This window comes from Netta rufina, assembly GCF_964035555.1.
Source record: "Netta rufina genome assembly, chromosome: 2".
NCBI lineage: Eukaryota > Metazoa > Chordata > Aves > Anseriformes > Anatidae > Netta > Netta rufina.
In genome coordinates this window covers 81,639,446-81,662,274 of record NC_140124.1, presented here as the reverse complement: position 1 = coordinate 81,662,274, position 22,829 = coordinate 81,639,446, and the positions used below count along the sequence as shown (strand labels likewise).

Here is a 22,829-nt window from a genome sequence, read left to right as displayed (position 1 = left end):
TTGTATTGTTTTTAATAAGCTATTGAATTATAAAGCTGTCTCTACTTGAGTAAATGGTGGTTTAATTAAGTTTGATGGTTTCTAGTTGGATTGGTGTTGCTATGTGTGATTGTTATGTGCGTTGGGGTTTTTTTGCTCTCCAAGATGGCCATCTGTTGCATTTATCTTTTTCTAAAAGGGAATCTGACACTCACTAGAAAGTTTACTGTACTTGAAACACAGTTGGGGTTTGCATACCCCAAATTTATTCCATCTGTTTTGGTTTAAAATGTCCGTGTTGTTCTTGGTTTAATTTTTGAATACTCCTTTTTTCCTCTTAGCATGTTTTAGTGATAAAATATTCTTGAGCAACCCTAGAAAAACAATTTGTTATGTAGTCATGAAGGAAACAAAGCCAATTTTAGCATAAACATTCCCAAGCATAGTAATCAATCAAAGTGTGTATCTCTGATTAGATAGATAGATAGATATGGTATATAGTGATGGGCCAGGCAAAAATAAGACACACCCAAATGGCTTTTCTCAGAGTGAAGATTAAAGGTCTTTCATTTTGTGTTCTTGAAAACCTCCTGTATTGGATGCTGAATATTCCCCAAGGTTTGAACCTGACAGTGTGTCCACTTGAATGTATGAACTTGAACAGCTTTTTTTTTTTTTTTTTCCATGACTGTGCCCAAGTATTGTGACCCTTGGCTAGAAATACTGATCTGAGGAAACTCATAGGAGTAGGAATTGCAGAATCTGGACTCCTGTGAGCTGGGATAGGATGGGAAAATGGACAATAAAAGGTCTCCCTGGAAAAACACTGCAGTGTTTTATTTGCACTGAGTATTAACATCGATCCATGGGACTGTGGGGGTGTTTTCTGCAAATTTAAGGAGGCCAGAGGGAGGAATCAAGTCTCATCTCTGAAGAGACCAGTGGGTTGACATTCCATTTGGGTTAATACAGGTGATGTTAAACCTTTTTTTTCTTTCCAACACTTTTTAAGTAGAATTTGATATTTAGGGTGATGTTTTTATGGCGATGCAGTATTTTTTATTCATTTTAGGGTTTTTCTTATCCCCCAGTGCTTTCACAGTCAAAGGGGAGCAGTGCTATCATTTTGGTGTACTGCTTACACTCCGTCCACTTTTATGATTCCCTGAAGCCCTAATAATGCTTCAATAAGTACTTTATATTAAATCTTGCAGAAGAGAAGATGAGAAGCAGTTACATGCTGCACGCCAAATGAAAATTAATGCTGTGTGGGAGGATATGGCTAAAGTATGTGCTGTGAAACATGTCTGGCTGACATTGTTTTGTCTTTTAGATCCTCTCCACTTGAGTGGAGTGTATGCATTTCTTCCTGCTCTCTTCACTCCTCCTGCCCACAAACTGTTGGCTGCCTGGAGTTAAGAGTAGGAGTGGTACAGCAAAAGTGCATTCAGACAAAAATACTACTTTCCCACACTTCCAGGGGCTCTCCGTTGTGCTGTTTGTTTTTATGAGAAATCCATTATTTCATGTGTTGACTGTCAAAAGGATGGGCAAAAATTTGAGGAGGTTTTAGAAAAAGGTTTTATTAACTACTGGCGTGTTAGATGCTTAGGGATAGGCATGTTTATGTAAAAATAAATCTTACGCAATCTGTTACTGCACCACAATGCTGCCTTTTCCTTAGCAGGGAGTAATTGTAAAGGAAAGAAATGCCAACAGATACAAAAACACAAAACAGTTAGTGCTTGGTGAACTTCTATGTGAAGGCCTAATTGTTTTTTTTACTAACCAAATGAACATACTAGGTTTTATTTGTGGGTGGACTTACATGGACCCTTATTGGGACCCAAAAATTATATACAAATGGAAGAAAATTGGCTGAGTGCTTATAACATCCTCAAAGTCTTGAAAGCACAAATTCAGTTTGTGCTTTCAGAAACTTATTTACGAGAACCCCACTGATGGCAGAGAGTTATTGAAGTATCCATCAGCTAATACTTGCTTAGATTCCTGAAATGAGAAATCTGGTAAAAAAAAAATTAAAGATGCTCGATACAATAAAGGTAAAGGTGGATTTGGTGAAAGAGCAGTCTAACTTCTTACAGAGGCTTACAGGGAGACTGTTTGGATTCCCGTGGAGAGCTTGCAGGTGATAGGGAGATTTGTTTGGATTTCTTTTTTAATAAACAGACAACTTTATTTAAAAAATGAAATCTGTAGTGAGGTGGGTGCTGATGGCTAGTATGCTAGCTTTTCGAACATACATGCTGATGACCCCTATACAGTAATTCACAGGCCTTAGAGGGATCTTCAGACTGCAAGTTGAGAACTGTGGTTATAGGTAATTAATTTCTTCCATATGTTTCCTGCTTCACCAGAACGAAGTGTGTAGTAATTCTGTAACACTCGCGTCTCTACATCTTGAGAAAAAGGTGACTAACATAATTCTGCATCTGCTTTTTGATGGTCCCCATTCTTAAGGCCTTAGATCAGGTTAATAGCATTACAGGAGGTCTGCTTAGTCTTGCGCAGCACACTTACAGAGAGTAATTCTGTAGATGCATCCTGATTCTGATTTGAAGTGCTAGTAACTAGGTTGCTGGACTGAAAGTGTGTTTTATGAAGCTTGTTTTCTTTATGGAAAAACAAAAAAGCAGTTATTGGTCTGGATGTGTACATTCAGTATAACAGAGCAGATCTTAGCACCAGAGCCAATGTGTTTTAACAGTCACATGCCTGTTAATGCAGGCAGATCTGGTTTTATTGGAGCAAACTGGAATGTTTATAAACAGCCTGATCACAATTTTGGTTTCCAAGGAAAGGAATGTCGCTTTTTTTTTTCCCTCAGTATTTTGCATTTTTTTAAGATAGTCCTCCTTGAAACACAATGAACAGTTATGGAAAAAGGTGTTGTCTTATTATCTTCACATTCTATGTCTCTTTCACCATCTTAGCTGTGGCTTTCAAGACAGAATTTGCTCTTAATATTCTCTGGAAACAGAGCAGACTCACATACTGGTGTGTAGGTCCAAGTGATCCAGGATTTGTGTGTTTGCAGTGAAGTGTATTGCTATAACAGTGACCTTATTATCCAACAAGATTCAAACTACCTCTGGTCAGCCTGGCAATATGCCTCTTATGGAAAAGCTGCCAGAAGAGGTGACCTGAACGTCTGTGTCAAACTTCAAGAAGGAATGCAAACACTGCATTTAATTCCCAGCAGAAGAAACATTCAACAAAACATGATTTATGTCATCTTTATATAAACTAGCTATCTACAAAAGTGCACACATGGGAGGAAAAAAAAAAAAAAAACACACTATACTTGACAACCTAGCAGAGTCTTGTTAATATGCTGGTGGTAGGTAATATTCATAGGAGTGGCATTATGAGAATGTGTCTTCCTTTATATAAAATACATATATACATATATATATGCTTTTAGGGAAAAGAGCAATCGGGGAAAGAAATGTTGTGCTGCATGGGAAAAATCAATGTAGTCTCGCAAGAGCTCACCCAGGGAGTGTTTATCATAAGCATACTCTATGGTCCAAGTGCCTTGGTGGGAAAGTAATATTGACCTCATGTGCATATAGCTATTGCTATATCCTTTGACTATAGAACTTTCCAGGCATTGTCATGCTAAGAAATACTGCTGATCCTGAGACTTGAAGAAATGGGCCTTTAAACATAGTTGTTCACTACTAAAAAAAAAAAATAAATTAATTAATTAATTAAACAAAATAAACAGATATTTATCTGTTCTTTTGATTCTTCTTTCCCTGTTTTCCAGGGTGGAAAATAAATAAATAAATAAAGTAACTAGAGCATTTGTAATGAAATTTTGGGTTTACAGAATTTTACTTGTCTCACTGAGGTAAAACTTTTTGCTTTTTGTGTCCATGCTCAAAGCAATATGCATTAAAGGGTAAAATAGTCATATCATTCCATAAAATTAGGTTATATATTGAAAGAATAATCTGTTAACAAAGAAGTATCAATAGTGCTGATATGAATTGCAAGAATGGAGTCAGTCAGAACTACGTAATGTTTGCTTGACTGCTGTAAACAAAGTGCTTATTAGTGGGTGGCCATGTGCTGCGTGGACACTGATAGCTCTAGTGTTATTAAAGGCCAGTTTACTTTAAAATAATTTTGTCTATTCTATCATATGTCCAATCTGAGTTTATCAGATAGTCCTTAGGGTCCTTAAAACTGCTCTACTAGCATGTTTTATATTGAGCATAGTAAGTTACATGTCAGTTTTGGGAAGTCAGTACAGGTTTCTAATAGGGTTTATGCTTGCTGTGTAGTTTCAAGTGATATGAACAGCTGGCAGGAGTAGCCTACTAGTTTTCATATGTGTGATTTGACTGTTAATGCTATGTTACCATCAGTCTTTGATTTGCATGAGATAGTAATGCCTTTTAAACTATTTTTTGAGTCAAACTGGTGGAGGGTTTACACAAATGAGCTACCAGTCATTTGCCTCGTTTTTCCCTTACAAGTATCTCATCTTTAAAATGCTCTTCTCGTTCTCTTTTTTTTAGACTCCCTTTCAGTCTCCAGCAATGATGCCAGTCCTCCTGCTTCAGTAACATCGCTTCAACCCCATATGATTGGAGCACAGAGTTCCCCGGGTCCCAAGCGCCCTGGCAACACTTTGAGAAAATGGCTTACCAGTCCTGTGAGGCGTCTCAGCAGTGGAAAAGCAGATGGGCATGTCAAAAAACTGGCCCACAAACATAAGAAGAGTAGAGAGGTTCGCAAAAGTGCCGATGCAGGCTCTCAGAAGGACTCTGATGATAGCGCAGCAACCCCACAAGATGAAACTATTGAAGAGGTGAGTGTTCAGGGCAACTGCCCGAGCCGTGTTTCTGTGACTCTTCTAGAACTTGTTTTCTCATAGAGATTATATTTTCAGTTGACTCTACAGTCAATTATTTCTCATTTTTCTTCATCTTGATGTATTTTGCTGCAAGCTTGGACCATCAGCAAGTTACACAGTGAATATAGGGAAAGAGAAGACTAGTGACTTGGTAGCATGGTGAAGTGGGAGATGTGGTTTGGGAAAGAATATTGGCATCTGTCCTTGAATGCCAGACTCTACAGAGACTCTCTCTGGTGCAGTTGCAGCCTTGTTTTGAGGGCATCATTCTGCAGTTCTGTGAGTGAGGGAAAATCTACAACCAGGTTTCCTCTTAAAAGTGAGGAAAGAACAATAACTGTCTATACTGTCTTCCTTTAAATGTACTTAAATTATCCTGTGAAGTCAGTTGCATTAAAGTTTAGCTAATTTATAGTTCCTTGTGTGGTTGGAAGGACTGTCTTTCAACATGACTGTAAAAATTATACAGGCAGTCTGCTTTCACTACTTTAAAGTGGAGCTGTATGTTTCAGTTAGAAAGGATGGTTGACAAAATACTTCTTTAAATGTTTTTGTAGCCTTCAGACATCTCGATACAAAGGTCAGTACTTCCAATACAAAGTTCTTGAGTTACTAAATTAGAAAAACGTGACTTTAACTTTACAGAACCAAACTGGGAAGGCAAGCATTGCTTTGGTAACACCCTCCTGTAGTAAATTTCAAGCTGACTGTCTCAGTATCTCAATCCATCTGCTTTTGCCCCAGACATTGAAAACATAATCTTTGGCATAGGCTTTTTTTTTTTCCATTGTTGAGGAGTTGACCTGTGTGTGTAGGATCATCTTGACTTGTTGACAGGTGAATCTACAGAACTGTCTTAAGACAAGCTTGTGTTTAACAAGCTTCATGCTACTGAGGAGGCAATGGAGCTTGAATGTCTTAATTTTATTTACAGAGAGGTCGGAACGAAGGGCTGAGCAGTGGCACTCTCTCCAAGTCATCCTCTTCAGGCATGCAGAGCTGTGGAGAGGAAGAAGGTGAAGAGGGAGCAGATGCTGTACCACTGCCTCCTCCCATGGCAATTCAGCAACACAGTCTTCTCCAGCCCGATTCGCAGGACGACAAGGTAGGAAGAGGAAGCAGGGAAGGCTTCGCATGTTGAGACAACCTCTGCCAAAATCTTTCTTCTGTCTCCAAAAGTCTTTGTAGAGTATGTAATACATCTTTATGGTAGACAAAAACTATCAACATGCAACTTGAGACAATATTAAAAGGGTTTCCTGTGGAAAGTGTGTGAATAAACTGTGTATTTTAAATGCAGAAGTGCAAAAATTTTTCTACTGGACCTTTCTATGTAGAAATTAGAAGCTTGATGTTTTTGCAGACCTATTTACATCTGTTTAACAGATGTCATATTTAGAGATTAGAATTTCATTGCTTTATAACCATACCTTTGGTACTCAAGTTAAAATATTATGTGCAAGTAAAGTTTATCTGGAGAAATGAACAGTTATATATTGGAAACCTTTTTAGATCATAGACTATTCACTAAACCGTATTATTTTGGATAGCCTCATGTTTGGAAAAAAAAAACAAACAAACAATGTACATACCTTAACAGAAAGAGCTGTTGGCATTGACTTCAAGTTGTTTTTGTATAGCAGCATATTTTTATTATTTTTTATTTTTAAATGTGTGCCTTTACATTTGTGCCACAAAGTTAATATCCAAGTGAGGGTAATAATCCAGCTGTTGGGCTTTTTTGGGTTTGTTTTTTGGTGGTGGTGGTGTTTTTTTGTTTGGTTGGTTGTTTTTTTTTTTAAACAAACAAAAGCACATTTAAATTGAGGGTTAGAACTTCTGTCTTAGTAGGTGAAATTCTGGATAAAGGTAATAACTTCGTGAAGGAGTTCTATGTATATAACCAGTTTTTCTTAAATGTTGTGAAGTTCATACATTTAGAGGGTTTATTTCAATTTTCAACATAGATTGAATGTTTAGGGGACAACTGTCAAGCCAGGAAATTAAGGTTTTTAGAACAGAAAGTCTGGACTTGCACAGCAAATATTCACATTACAATTGTCTACCCATTTTGCTGTTGAAAATTTTTAACCATTGTAATATAGTGTAAAGACTCTTGATGAATATTGTGAGTATATCGTCACTATTTTGAGTGATGAAGATGTCACTGACAGCTTTGACTGATCTCGTTGACCTTTTTTTTTTTTTCCTTTTATCTGACTGCCTTTCAGTAGGGATCTCAATCATCCCCAAAGCTGTCGTTTGTAGGATTAAACTGGCTGGCTTCCATGTTCTATGCATATTTCCTACATGTTTTCTGAATTGGAATATTAAAATACACAAGTTGGGGTGAGGGGAATGTTAATATATTGGGAAACACTCCTGAAACAAAACAGGCATTTTAAAATCTTGCTGACCTTCAGACCTGAGAGAATATTTTAGGGCTAGAAAACAATAATCTCTCTTTGAGGTTAAGGAATAGAATAAAAATACTGTTGGTGAAAATACATTGAAGCTCCTGCTGAGAAGCTGCCATGTTTGCATGTCCCTTCAAGTGATACAGAAAGAAATTATGAGAAAGCCATATAAAAATTTGTCCAGATAAAAGTGGCTTTTGCTTATAATTAGTTATTTTTACACAGCAGGAACATTAATTTGAAGAGGTATGCTTGTAACTTCATTCTAAAGAAACCTTACAAGTTAGTTAAAATTCGGTACAGTTATATGCTATGCCATAACTGTTCAAAATAAAACTGTTCCTTCTGAGGCACATCGTTTTGATGCAGTATCTGCATGGTTGGAAGCAAATCACACAGCAGCCTTAGAGTTTGTGTGTGCCACCCTGAAGTCCACACACTGAAACATAACACCAATTTCCAGTACCTAAAGCAAATGCTTTTTATATACACAAAAGTGAGAAGCCAGAGCCAAGTTTTACCCAGCAGAACTCAGTTGGCTCTATTGACTGATTAATAAAAGCTCACAAACAAATCCCCTGCCATCTGCCTTCTGGGTGGAGTCTTTCACATTCCTGCTATGGTCAGTGGTTTCTTGGGTTGCTCAGCTCCTCTGGATCCCGAGGAATGTCCGCTCCTTTTCATGACCTCAGAGGCTTGGCTTTGGTCTGCACCTCACTGCAAACATTTCTTCCTTTCTGTGGCTCCTGATCTACACTCATGCTGCAAACTCCCAGCTTTTCTGGGCTTTCCCTGTCCTGCCCAGCCTGCTGTGGACTCCAGCAGCATCTCACACCTGTATGTGCTCATTTGCTCCCTCCATCTTTCTTCATTTTCTGGGCAAGGGTTGTGCTCTGCTCCCAGAGCAAATACATCAGAAAGAAGATTAACAGACAGACTTCATCTGTGCAGCCCAACAGCTCCTTCTTTTTCGGATAATATACGATATACCACATGAACTGGAAACCGAGCAGTTCGGAAGTTTTACCCACAGTCACACTTGATATACTCCCACAGCACAGCAGAGAGAAGGGTCCTTGACCAGAGTCTGATTACAATGCTGACAGTGTTTTGTGAGGCTGAGCTGAGCCCCACATCCAAAGTGAAAAGCTGCATACCAGCACAGCTTTGGGAAAAAATTGTTTACAGATATCAGGAGCATATGATTGCCTAAAAGACACGCTAGCTGTGGGCTGCCTTAGTTTTCGGTGTGCATGCAAGTATCATCTGCTAGGCCATGCTGGTATGTCTAATATCACTACATGACAACCATTTTCTCCCCTAAGAGCTCACCTCCACAGTATGCATTCTTCTGTTTGGTAGAATCATTGCACACTTCATGGATTTGCATTTGATGGCAGTTTACAAGTTGTTTGCGTTTAATTTTTGGATAAGCAGTATTAAAGTTTCAAGATCAGTTATACTAATATGAAACTAATTATTTTTGCTTTTTGTTTTCTCTTTGTAAACTCTGACGCAGCATTATGTTGACTTGTGTTCTGTCTCTGCTTTGGCTCAGTTCCCGTATCTTTCCATTTAAAGCTGTCTGTGTTTCCTTTGCTTACCCAACCCCTCTTTTCCTTTCCGAATAAGGCAAATACAAGGCAAACTACCCCAAATCTATACGTTGCTTTTTGTATTGACTTAAGGAGAACCTTGTCCCACCCATACTTGATTTGAGCGGAACCTCCTGTGTGAAGTCATTATACATGCCATTTCTTTGTCCAATTTGTTGGAAACATTTGCAGGACAGCTTACCCTGTGCTACGTGATGTTCACCATGCTGTTTGTAATATGAAATAAGGTTCATATTACACCCTGTTTCCGCTTTCCAGTTATTTAATGATGAATGTAATGTGCAAACAACTCTGTTTGCAAATTACTGAGACTGAGTTTAATGGCCCTCTCCCAGAATCCTTTACTGTGAACACCTTTTGCCTTCAGTTGTATCTATAAACTGGCATTTTATAGCTTGTGAGGCCAGAGATCTTCTGTACTCTACACATACCATTGGGGAAAATGGATGGCACAAGGAATGGTGAGCTCAATTTCCCCTCTGAATCTGGGCAATGTATTCCCGCTCCTTTAGCAAAGTAGATGCCCCTGAGTTACTGCTGTATTTTTTTCTTAGTTTAATTGGTGTTTCATCTTATATTTCAAGCCCTCTTGGTTCATGTTAGTTTTCTGCAGTTGTCATTTTGTTTAACCAGCAATAAAATGTTAACTGTTTGTTGTTCACTGGGTCAGCTCAGGTGATATTTTTATAGCCGTTTGTCAGGCATAATTAGCAAGATGAAGGATATTTCCTTGACTTCTATTGCATGTAGGAACAGGAATTTTCATCCCAGTAATTATAATGAAAGGCATGAAATATTTTGACATTTAACTTCTGTGGGGTTTACTTAAAATTTCCAATTCCAGTTGCCTAAGTTGGGATGATTTTAGTGTTATGTTACACTGACAGTTATTGTTGGGTACTTCTGTCTGACAGAGAGGTGAAGGAAGTCTCTTGGTTCTTGAGCAAGTGCCAAACTAACTCTGGGATTCTCCTTCCTTTATGTCATTGCACAGACATCTTCTCGATTATTGGTGCGGCCTACCAGCTCCGAGACACCCAGTGCTGCAGAGCTCGTCAGTGCAATTGAAGAGCTTGTCAAAAGCAAAATGGTGAGGCTGATTGATAGATGCGCATTTTCTTTTAATTGTCTTTAAGTCCCAATTTGCTATTCAGAGAAAAACTCCATGCCCATCCTGAGCATCACGTTCTGGGTTGGTGTATGGGTCACTTTATACACCCTTTTCTGTGAAAGCAGTTAAACAATAGGTGAGTGGCTTTGTAGAGAGGTAAAAAACAATAAATATGAGGAGGAAGAGAACAAAGGAAATGCACATCCTCTTAGCAAAAATAGAATAAAAATGTCCTATTAGAAAAATGAATGCTAATACCCAGAGTTACCCTGATTTGCCTGATAGACCTTTATTAGAAGAATACTTGAAACTAAATTTACAGTGGATCTTGCAGAGTAAAACAAAACTAACCCTCAAACAGAAATGTTTATGCTATCTAGTTTCTCTTTAGACAACAAAATAATGCAGAAATACGTAAAAGAGTAAGGGAGGATTGCTTTGTATGTTATTGGCTCCTTCTTTGCTTTGCAATGTTTGCTAACAAATTAAGTAGTAGCAATTTGTGTCAGCTTTTTAAAGTTAATATTTTCAAGTTTATTTGTCCTTGAGATGCTTACTGACAGGGAATGGGTTATGCAGATTGTTCCGGAAAGTTCTACCTTCATACTCAAAATCCCACTGGACAGTCCTGGAAAACATGCTCTAGCCTACCATGTTAGCAAAGGTGCTGGACTAGATGGTCCTCTCCAACCTCACAAATTCTGTGATTCCATTGATACCTTTAATTCTGCCTTCTGCAACATACAGAAGACCCCTTTAGGCTTGGTAGAAGTGCCACTGTGGAAACTCTACCAAGGACTGCAACTTGGCAAGCCCATGTTACCAGAAGTTGATATTTCCGTGTTGTTGTTTTTTTTTTTCCTCATTTTAAGCAGCTTTGAATTTCAGAATGAGATCTTTGAATTTCCATTTACTCATTCATTCAAAAAGACTTAACACTTCACTTACGTTGCTGCATGAAGTAACTTCTGCACTTCTTTGGAGTATTAACTTCAATTTTTACTTCTGTTGCACCAGAAGGGTGAATAAGAAGTAATCTATGGAAAAATTCAAAGCAGCCTTTTGTAAATGGAAAGTTTGGTTGTTCATGTCTCTTTCGGGCAACCTAGCAGTGGATATAGATTAATGATCCATGCATGTAGTCCCTGTTGGAGATGTTCTCATTTCACATTTTTAGCCAAGGGTCAGCTTCTCCTGTTTTTGGGGCCAGTCTTATCATTATGGGCTTTTTACTGTTTGTAAGGAAACAACAAAAAATGCAGTTGAACCCCACCCTAGTGAAGTAAACGTGTCTTGTGTTAAAGACTGTATCACATGCAAGGAAAATGTGACACACAACCATAGCTTGATCCAAGTTCATAGCTTAAATTAAAGAAGTCCAATAAATACATCAGAAATGTGTTCACATTATTTTTCCCATGGCTTCTCCATCTCTTATACAAATAATAAGACTGAGGAGTTCATGCATGGGAGACAGTGTATGGCAGAAGGGACTGCTTCTTCCCTAGGATTTGACCAGTTCTGAAGCTCAAAAACAGCATTGGCACTGTAGAAGTCATTATTTTGGCTGGCTATATAAAATGTTTGACAAAGAATACCCCCTCTGTTGTGATATAAAAAATTGAACATCCAAACAATCCCCTTGAAGTTTGTTCCATTTATTATCGAAAGTAGCTTGCATATCAGAGAACTAAAATATAACAAATACGATTTAACCTCTAGCAATAAGCACATATACACATGTCAAACATGATCGTGACACATGATCAAACAAGTTGCACTCCATTCTTTTACTGTGAAGGACAGACTGATGTATTTAAGATGTGCTTCTGGGAGCTTAGATTATCTGTCCTGGAAAACTAAGCTGTTGGTTGGTTTTCTAGAAGCTTGAGATGTCCTTTGCCAATATACATTGCAGTAACTGATCTTTCACGGGTTCCCATATACAGCTGTACATAAATGTATGTTGTGAATAAAGAGGAAATAAATCACTGTTGCATTCTTTCTTGAATGCCTTCTCAGGCCCTGGAGGACCGTCCAAGTTCATTATTGGTAGATCAAGGTGACAGCAGCAGTCCGTCCTTCAACCCCTCAGATAACTCTCTTCTCTCCTCCTCATCACCCATAGATGAGATGGAAGAAAGGAAATCCAGCTCCTTAAAAAGACGACAGTAAGACCTCATTTTTGCTCTATTCTTGATAATGTTTTAAAGGGAGAAGTGGAGTGTTTAAAGAATGTTCCTTTTGAGCTGGCAGTGGAAACTGTTAATCTGGAAGGGACAGGACTCACATTAGGTGTCAAGCACACATTCACATTGTGCAAAGAAAAAACTTTTCTCAAACACTAGTCCCAGTATAAATTTCCTGTGAATTTTAATCTGTCACACCTGTGTTTGACTTTTAGAATATCAGTGTTACTTATGCAGAATGATACTGATCTTTGAATATTCAGAGGTCTGTTAGGCTTCAAAAAACTGGTCATTCCCCTTGTTCTGTTTCCCCACACCATTCCTCCAAGGACTCTGAATTTCTTTTGTAGTAGTAAACAGTTACCATGGTAGAACAAAAATATTCCTGGTTTCAAAAATTATTTAAATATGTGGCAAGGAAAAACTCTCAGTTCATATGCTTAAGAGTCTCCAGACCAGAGATGTAATAGCATTTTATTTTAAACAATAGTTAAATGTTTAATTTTAATGACACATGTAGGAAAACATCTGACTTTTGATAAACAGAAGCAAGCCTGCTCCAGTTCCAAAGTCAAAGACTCTTCTTGCTTAGAAAGAATGTGCATTAATTCTTCCCTTTCAGCTCTGCTTATCAAGAATATGTGACTGCAAATGTGTAAAAGGTTGTATGTCATTAATCCTCTCTTAGAATGTTTTCTTTAATGAAACGTGTGTTCACCATTTTCTTTCCCTTGTAGCTACGTCTTGCAGGAATTGGTGGAGACAGAGCGAGATTATGTACGAGATCTGGGCTATGTAGTTGAGGTATGATTTTTTTTTTTTAATGTGGTACCAATCAACTGTATTGCTTAAACCTCAATTTTTATTTTTTTTCAAATCAAAACACAGGAAGAAACTGAATATCTGAATGTTTGCGTTAAGAATTTTCCCTCCTGCAGGTTTTTAGTATATTAGAAATAACACATCAGATTTCATTCCTTCTTTCTTCCTAATATTGTGTGCTTCTTACTGTTCTTTTGAAGACTGTACTTCTTTTGTCATTTTGAAGATCACTACCTCTGGTGTAATTGTATCTTAGACTACGTGATTTTATTTTTAGCCCAGCTGAATTCAAAAAAGCCTTGTAGCTAAGCAGGTAGAACAACCATACTGGATTTGCAAGACTTACCCCCTTTCCTGCTGCTAGGCTTCTCTTAGACTTCCTAGATTTCCCTTTTGTGAAAGGAAATAAGACTTAATGAAGGTGTGTGATTTTGAGCTACCAGTAAAATGCAAATGGAAGAGCAGGAAGAATGCATATACCAGTGAATTTTAACAAGGGTCAGTTCTTAAACTCTGTTTTAATGGAAGGAATAAAAAAAAAAAAAAGGCACTTAATTTTCCTCTAGTGGAGCCAAAATTTGTTTCTAGCTCTGAATCCTCCTCCAGAAAAGCATCTGTCTCTGCCAGACTATGGGAGAGCCTACAAATAGTAACCTCTGGGGCAAGGGGCAGCCTTTTGAGAACATTCCCATTGAGTGTTGTCATTCATGAATATCATTTTCATCAGGATCTTGTTACGTTCTTGTCCAAGTGCCGCAAATTATTTTTTTATCCGATTAACAAGTTTTGTAAGACTGATAGTTAAACATCATCCATCCGTTGTGTTATCCAGTGCAATTCTTATGGACTATGGAGCTAGCAAAAAGACTTACAGAGCTTTCACCATCAATAGCTGAAGAAATTATTTTTGATCGCTAAGATAGCTAAAATGAATTTTTTGTTTGCTTTCCCTGTCATTCTATGTGACTTTTTTTTTTGGCATTCAGTTACAAACTGAGTAGACTTTTCTAATTTGCATGTTTAATATTCTTAAGAGCTTATTTGTGCATGTAGGAGGACTTTAAATATCCATGAATTCACAAGCATCTTCCATTTTCCTTTTGTTTCTGTTTGCTACATCCATTTGTTAAGTATTTGTTAAGAATTAATTTAGACCCTAAACCCATTAACACTTCCATAGGTGTGCAACTTCTCTCAGGTAAGGTTAGTGACGGTACTCAAGTGAGTACTGTTGTGTATGTTGCTGTACTTCTGGCAGTATGTCTTAAACTGAAGAGTGATTTCAGGCAAGACATTCTTTTAATACAGCTAAATGGCACCTTAGGTATTGATGCTCACATCTGAAGAAGAGAAAAATGTTCTCGGAAAATGAAAAATAGGGCAAACTTGATTTTAAAAAGGACACTGTATGATACTGCTACCAGTTTGAAAACAGTTTACTGTGTACTTGTATTTTAGCACCACATTTGATCAGCTTGAATTTGCAGAAAGATTTAAGACTGCTGTTTATCTGTATTGGTTTCTTGCATTTTTTCCCCCTGGATCTACACATTTCCAAAAGAAAGCTGCTTAGCAGGCCTGTAGCTAGATCAGAGGCAACTCCCTGTATGTATGAGGTCTGTGCTGAATCAGTTCCAAACACTGCAGGCTTTGTGCGCTAAACATTTATACTGGATTAATATTTTATACACGAGATAAAATGCTTATGCATATAAAATGTCTTTATGTTGTGCATGGAGGTTACGGGTACAGAATGTCTTCAGTAATCTGAAATTAATCCTCCTCTCTCATCAAAGAGTGTCTTTTATTTTTCATATGATTTATTGAGAAAGGACATGAAATGATTTCAGATAACAGCTTTATGTTACTCTGATGGTGAATTTTGTATCAATATTGAAAACTATAATCTTACCACTATGCAGATGAAGGTCAATTCACACATATTTGTTCACTTTATCCACAGAAGCAGCTATAAAGATGTTTGGCTTTTTTTTAATAAGCAGCTATAATGAATGTGTGCTTTTCCTGCTATTGTAATAGCCATCATACACTATTTAAAGGGAGCATTAGAAAGCTATGAACAGGTATTATTTTCATAACTAACAAAAAAATTCCTAATGAAAACATTAGACATCAAAACATGAATTTGGCAAACTAAAAAAAAAATAACTGGCTAATTAGGAATAGAAGTCTTAGAAGTAGAAGGAATAGACTTGAATGAATATTAAGAAATTTTAAAAAGCCAATGGGATTGCACAGTGAAACAAGTCTATGTAGATCAGAAAACAGAAGACTACTGGAAATGGTAAATGGAACTATCTTGCAGCCAGAATGCTTGCTAATGGAATTGACGTTCAATTGTTTGGTGTTCAGTTTGCTCTTACCACAAATTTTAGTCCATGTAATGCAGTCCTATATGCAGTGCAGTTGCTTTCTTCTTTCACATATCTTAGTGTGGGATTAGTTCAGATGACCTGAAATAAGAAACACTGAGAAAAGGAGCACAGAAGCTTGTTCAGTGGCTCTGACTTGTACCTGGTAACAGCCCTACCTTGGGCAAAGCATTGCAGCTGGTTCAAATGAATAAGGGTGGAACTGCTGAATTTTCAGTGTGTGTTGAGCCTGTTCACACAGTCTAAATTATCTAAGGTGAATTAATCTTTCCAGCACTCTGGGCACTGTTGCACAGACAACCTCAAAGTAATTCATGATGTTTGTAGCCATGCTTTATGTGAAGTTATGTTATAGAGCAGTTTTTTGGCTTGTTTGGATATGTGTCCTAAGCAAGTTGTTGTTATGGGCGGTTTGGAAGGTGTCTGGGGAAAGGGAGTTGGGAAGGCAATTCTCACTTTAAGTTGAAATACTAAGTGAGTTTCCGTGGATTGTTGCAGGGTTACATGGCACTTATGAAGGAAGATGGAGTTCCTGATGACATGAAAGGCAAAGATAAGATTGTATTTGGAAACATTCATCAGATTTATGACTGGCACAGAGAGTAAGTATATCTGCAACTTAAAGGACACCTGATGAACAGTTCTACCTAGAAAATACTAGTTTGGCAACCTCAAGCACTCAGACTGAGTAGGAGAAAAGTTTCAATCGATATATGAAATAAAAATTTATTAACGAACATCGGTATTTTTCCATCTTGGCATATGTGTCCCTTTGGAATATGTATTAAAATACTACACTGTTAATATTGTCATTTTGGAAATAGGTTAATGCCCAAAGCTGTTGACAGGGGATGCAAAGTATGTATTGTAATACGACTGCATTGCCTTGCAATCACCTGTTGCCATAGTATGTGCTATCAGAAGAAGATACTTACTGTGTTTATGTTCAGCTTCTTTTTAGGAGAATTGGAGAAGTGCCTTGAAGATCCAGAAAAGCTGGGATCCCTGTTTGTTAAGCATGTAAGTGCAAATGTTTTCTTTGGCCAACCCCTATTGTTGCTGCTGTCTAATGTGTTTATTAAGGATTTATGGGGTAACATGGTTAAGAAAGTTAATAAAAAAAAAAATGTTTCCCACTGCAAGAGAAAGAGGGAGAGAGAGGTTGTAAGAGCTTGTAAGTAAACTAGTAAGAATCTCACTAGTGATTGAGATTCCTCCCTCCTCACCTGGGGAAGAAATCACAAGTGCCAGGCATTCATGATGTTTAATCTTAGTCCAACACCGAACCCTTTATAATTTTATGCAAGTCCCGTTTTTTCCCCGCTTTTCATCTGCTTGCTAAAAGGAATAGCCATGTGATACATCTAGATGTGGTAATGCTTTGGAAGGAAATAATATAAACTAGTTATCTAGAAACTAGATATCAGACTTCATGTGCTACTAATCATTCTCCTACCCTCTTTTGAGTGAAGTCTCTTTGTGTAGAAGAACACCTTAGCATCTATTTGAGATGAGGTCTCAAGGTACTCCAAATCACACCAGGTAGCAGAAGGGAAACTTGCCTACTATATGTGATTGCACAAGTGTGCAAAGACTGGGGACAGAGTGGATTTAAGCACATTTAGTGGGCTTCAGTTTTTTCCTTGTGGACTGTTTGAAGTCAATACCAAGGTAGCAAAAGAGTACGGAACCAAGCATTAATGGAACAGTAACACTGGAAGTCAGGTCTAATTCCTGAGCTAATGATGAGGAGTGAGCTGTTTCAGTTCTGTGGGATCACAAAAAAAAAAAAAAAAAAGGCACAGGGAGGGGGGAGAATCCTGACACTGGTAAAATGGGAAACTTGAAGGGAGTAACTCTTTCTGTTTCTGATTGTTCTGATTGCTGTTTTACTTTCTCCTGGAATATTTGTAACTGAATTGTTTTTGAAAAGCACCCTTACTACTGCAGATGGAAGGGCAAGCTATGATCCTATTACAACATACTCTGGCAAAACCCTGACTATTAGCTAGAACTTCCTAGAAATAGAAAATTCTATTTCTGCTCTTAATCTATGTCCTGTGTCCTTTTCAAGCACCTTCTTATTTCTTCTTTTTTTACTTTCTGTTTGTCTTCACTGGTCATTGCTCTATAATTTTCTGACTAGCAAAGCATCAATAGCAAACTAGTCTTGTTAAAATGAGAAGGAAGATTTTGGAGTAGATAATAAATACATATCGTGTGTCTGTGTTTCTTAACCAGCATGGTGGCAACCAAGAATGAATCTTAAAGGTCAAAGTTATTCTCTCTATATTTCTTTGTTGCCTCAGTCTTAAAAAAAAAAAAAAAAAAAAAAACACATGCACACAAAATATAGAATCAGAGTTCAAAAATACTAGCACCACCATTTCCAGGCTACATCACCTACTCCCACACTCAAATTCCAACATGACATCTACGTAAAAGAGAGGCAGGTTTCTCTTAACTGCTCTGTACAGCTAAATAGGAGGGAGACATTATTACAATATATCAGAGTAATAATGAGATCATTAAAATAAAAAGTCAAATAAAAATACAATATTTCAGAGGCTCCCTACATTGTTCTTGGTAAAGAACATTGTTCCACTAAAAGAAACCATTTCTGTGGTTCTTTTTATTATGGGACTTGCTAAGCTATCATTTCTATACACCTGAGGCATTTTTTTTACTTGTGTTTTCTTTTTAAAACCATTATGACATATCCAGATAAATTTGGTTTCGGATCTGTAATTTCTGCATATGTAGCTGCTTCTTTTCATCAAAAGGACCCTTTTATGCTTATACATTGGAACAGTTGTACTTCTTAAAATTATACTCTGTTTCGATCTGGCACACGTTTTCCTGATGATACCATTGATAACATATTGTTTTGTATCTTTGTTCTTCTAGGAGAGAAGGTTGCACATGTACATAGTTTACTGCCAAAACAAACCAAAGTCTGAGCACATTGTCTCAGAATACATTGATACATTTTTTGAGGTAAGTTCTTGAGGGAGGATATATGTAAAGCGAAGGGTGTGTACAAATCATAAGCATTATCAGATCTGCTAGTTAAAAAAAAAAAAAAAAAGCACATTTGTTTGTTGTTGTTATTCCTTTGAATTATAATTCTTGCCCATTTCTATTCTCACTTCTTAAGTCTGATACAGGCTCCTAAAGCCAGTTATTAATCTTGTATCTGAACTTTGGTTTTCCCCTCTAAGATACTGATTAATCAGTAGTCTTATCCTTACTATCCCTAGCCTAGGTGGTTAACTGTGTATATAATATGAAGTGGTAATATTGGATGACCAAAGATCGCTGTAGAGAAATGGCCAATATACAACCTGTGACTGAAAAATTCCGTTTCACTGAACAATCATTTAAAAATAAATAAACAAAGATTCTGGGAGGAGAGAATACTTTGGAAGTAGAGCTGATACAGATAAAGGGAAGGACTCCACCTTTTGCTAATTGCAAATCAACTTCTGCTCTGACTTTTACCAGTTTTGTTTTGGTAGCCATTAATAGTGATATATGCTGCTATGTATCTTAGTATCAGAATATTTTAAGCCCCCCAAATATTTGTTTTACATCCCTCAGGATCTAAAGCAACGCCTGGGCCACAGACTTCAGCTCACGGACTTGCTAATAAAACCTGTGCAGAGAATTATGAAATACCAGCTGTTACTAAAGGTAAAGTGAATGATTTAATGTATGTTTTAAATATGTTTTCCTTTTTTAAATATTGCTTATGCTCTTCCAATGTAGAATGATTATTTTCTGAACATATTCAGGTAGTTGTAAAAATTGAAGTAAATCGCTTGGACTGTTTTTTCATGTGTTTGTTTTTTAATGTTAAAGACCAGATGAACTCAAGTCAGTGACATGAAATGTTTAAAATTTGTACAAATATTATGCAATGATGACAGTGATATCCCAACTCTTTTCATCTCTAAATGTGATATTAGTTACTGGGATTCCTCCCAGTTTTTCCATCTACATGTGCAACCATTTTAATACCGTGTAAATGTTTACTGAAAACCAACCATGTCTATCACAGGTGTCATTAAGTTAGTACATGTTCTTGTGTAATCTAAAATAAATAGTTAATAAATCTTTAAAAAATATATGTATTAGGGGAAAGCCCCCCAACAAGAAGCTTTAAGAAGGAAAAAAAAAGTGTATGTGTTCTGTAGTTGTTCATCCTCTGACAGGATAGCAAGTATCTAAGATATCTCTGTGTGGTTTAATGAGCAAAAACTTACATTATTGATTTTTCCTTTTTCAGGACTTCCTCAAATATTCTAAAAAAGCTAACCTTGATACAACAGAACTAGAGGTACTTGAGACATTTTCTCTCAGTGATTTAAATGCTCTAAACTCTGAACTTATACCTTTTTTTGGCAAGTTATTTTCCTTTTCTTATCTTCTTGAGGATGTGCTTATGATAAGTGCTTACTTTTCACATTACTTTCTGTTCTAAATCAACCATAGCAAATGAAACTAAATTTCATCCTGCTAACTTGGTTTTGGAAAAATAAGCTTTGACTTTTTTTTTTATCTTGAACAGAGAGCTGTAGAGGTCATGTGTATAGTACCAAAACGGTGTAATGACATGATGAATGTTGGCCGCCTGCAAGGATTTGATGTAAGTTGACTGGGATTTTTCAGTGGATTTTGCTTAGAGCTTCTGTCAGATGCTCTAGAAATTAACCATTAATATTGTGGGGGGAGTTGATGGGGATAAGGAGAGGTGGGGTGCTCCTTCACCATATGGTTAGCTAGTGCAAAAAGTAGTGAATGCAGAATTATGTCTTAGCCCTGCCAAGGACTTCGTCTTGGAAAGCTTACCTCCTAAGTCAGTCACACTGGAGAAGTCTGTCTACAAAATCTGGGAAGTGCTTGTGTTATTACAGTTCACGTATTGACTAATGATTTCGAAATACTAAAGTCATCAGTTATTAGCAGATGAGCAGACCTCAGCAATGTAGACAAAGGAGAAGTTTGCTACGGTCAGTAACGTACCTGAGGCAGCTGTAGCGCTTCTTGTTTTGGTAAGGCTAGAGGAGATGAAAGTTGGCTGTTGAAGCAGTATGCATCAGCCAGATTGTAGTCATGTGCTCTACTTGCAAAGCCATTTGAAAAAAAAAAAAAAAAAAAAGCCCTTTCTGCTCTGCAGGTATGAACTTGAATTCTTCCCCTTTTCAGTACTCAAAGACACTGGAAGTATATATGAGTTACTGTGTGAGAAGTGGCAGGGAAGGAATAGCTTAATAGAGAGATGAAAGCCTTCCAATTTTACCAGTGTTACTAATAAGCCTCCAACTGCAGTATGAATTTAAAGGGGGGCAGGGGCTGTTTTTTGAGAGAGGTCACAAGAGTATCTTGTGTATTGTAGGATCAATTAATATATAATGGTCAGTGACACTGAGAAACTGGAAAATGTACAAAGCTATTTTGGCATGAGCATCTGCTAAAAAAAAGATTTATTGGGTTAAAATGAAAGGTTGCACTAACTATGTTTCCACTTGCTTCTGTTTATAGGGTAAAATTGTAGCCCAGGGTAAGCTCCTGCTCCAGGACACATTCTTGGTTACAGACCAGGACACAGGTCTTCTGCCACGCTGCAAGGAGAGACGGGTCTTCCTGTTTGAGCAGATTGTCATTTTCAGTGAGCCGCTAGATAAAAAGAAAGGTTTCTCCATGCCCGGATTCTTGTTTAAAAACAGTATCAAGGTAACTGTTGTGTGTGAATCTTAGCAGAGTTTGTGCAAGGGACACAAAGGTAACGGTTCCTAATACAGTGTGGAGTCACTAATGGCATCTAGAAGGGGAATCTGGAAGCACAGCAAGGTGTCAGTCATTTCCTCGAATGACCTCCTATTGGATTTATGCTCACTCTGATGATAAATGGAAGTATTTGGATTCCAGCTGTCTGATGCTTCCCGCGTGAAGCATGCAAAAGCAGGTGTTGCTGGACAAAACGTTGCATGTACACCACATAGCAAAGTAATTGCAAATAAGGAAAAGTCTTTAAGTATCCCTTCTGATGAGTTTCAGCTGCAGTCAGTCCCAATGTGTAGGTAACATTTGTCACCTTCTTGGATGTATCAGCTTTTCTGCAAGCAAATCCCCCACTTCAAACCTTCCCAGAAACAAAAGCTGTTGCTGGTATTGCTCACCAGCCCTCCTCACGAAGCATTTTGTGTGGACCCTGCTTCCTCTGATTTGCCTTGCCGCTCCGTGTACCAGCTGCACATCCTGTTCTGCCCTGGGCAGGCAGCCTGTTCCATGGTGTTTCTGTCTCTGCGGGAGAAGACTTTAGTGGGGCCATCAGCAGAGCTCCAGAGTGGGCTCAGCATTTTAAAGAACACAAGGGGAGAGCAAGGGCTGATGGGGAGAACATTAAGCCATAGTGTCCATGTAGAGATAATAAGAGTGCAGTGCATCAGTCGGTTGCACTCTCTGGAGCAAAGGCTGCTGTAGAGTAAGACTGTTGTTGATACTTTGCTTTAGCCAAAAATGACATATGTTAATCCTTAGTTTACTGTAATCCTTCATTTCATGGTATTGAGCAAAAAGATGGTCACCTTAATTACATTTGAAGATTTGACTCTGAGTTATCAAGTAAGCAATTTCTCAAAAAATGCATGAAGGAAATTCTCTTTTTTTTTTTTTGTGAAGGTGAGTTGCCTTTCCCTGGAGGAAAATGTGGACAGCGATCCATGTAAATTTGCACTAACATCAAGAACGGGCGATGTCACGGAGACCTTTGTTTTGCATTCTGCCAGCCCAGCAGTCCGACAGCTATGGATCCATGAAATTAACCAAATTTTGGAAAACCAGCGCAACTTTTTAAATGGTAAATGATTTGCTCTCTTTGAAAGTTCATAATTGAGTGACTTCTCTCTCATCTGTTGTTTCTTGGCTTTGAAATTGTTTGCAAGTTTCCTTTTTCCTGAGCTAATGCAGAACAGTTGGGGGTTATGTGCCACGTTTTAGCTTCAGAACAGATGCTAGCATTTGTCATAAGAGTGGTAGTCTGAATTTACATGGTGTTCCCTCAGTGAAATTTTCCAAATGTTTTGTAGGAGTGAACTACGACTGGTACCATCCGTTGATGTGGAGAGTTTGTGTACCCCATTTAAGCAAATGCAAGCTTTTAAAGACTAAATACAAGTGGAATTTTAAGCATCCGTTCAAAATATATTTTGCTTGTGTTATTCTGGTGGCCATTGTTGTCGCACCTTACTGTGGCAGCAGCATTCAGATTCTGCAGGAGAACAGTAGAAGTGTCTTCTGTGACACCAGAAGATTCTTGCTATATTTCTGTATCCATCAGTTGTTTCCCTGATGCAGGTTTTTTGAAGAGATGTATAGAGAAAAATGAGCTGATGATTGGAATCACACTTGT

The 22,829-nt window shown here is 37.7% G+C and overlaps 1 protein-coding gene across 4 annotated transcripts in view; it reads left to right on the top strand.

Moving 5' to 3' along the window:
• TRIO (trio Rho guanine nucleotide exchange factor) overlaps positions 1 to 22,829 on the top strand; it is a 243,363-nt gene that overhangs the window by 205,171 nt on the left and 15,363 nt on the right. For all 4 annotated transcript variants that reach the window (XM_084281722.1, XM_084281723.1, XM_084281724.1 and 1 more), the window contains exons 35-47: positions 4,530 to 4,822; positions 5,802 to 5,972; positions 9,895 to 9,990; positions 12,034 to 12,182; positions 12,938 to 13,004; positions 15,914 to 16,017; positions 16,366 to 16,435; positions 18,323 to 18,412; positions 19,016 to 19,108; positions 19,704 to 19,754; positions 19,986 to 20,063; positions 20,960 to 21,151; positions 22,100 to 22,277. In XM_084281722.1, coding sequence (XP_084137848.1) covers positions 4,530 to 4,822; positions 5,802 to 5,972; positions 9,895 to 9,990; positions 12,034 to 12,182; positions 12,938 to 13,004; positions 15,914 to 16,017; positions 16,366 to 16,435; positions 18,323 to 18,412; positions 19,016 to 19,108; positions 19,704 to 19,754; positions 19,986 to 20,063; positions 20,960 to 21,151; positions 22,100 to 22,277 — 1,632 coding nt within the window. The remainder of the gene's footprint in view (positions 1 to 4,529; positions 4,823 to 5,801; positions 5,973 to 9,894; positions 9,991 to 12,033; positions 12,183 to 12,937; positions 13,005 to 15,913; positions 16,018 to 16,365; positions 16,436 to 18,322; positions 18,413 to 19,015; positions 19,109 to 19,703; positions 19,755 to 19,985; positions 20,064 to 20,959; positions 21,152 to 22,099; positions 22,278 to 22,829) is intronic.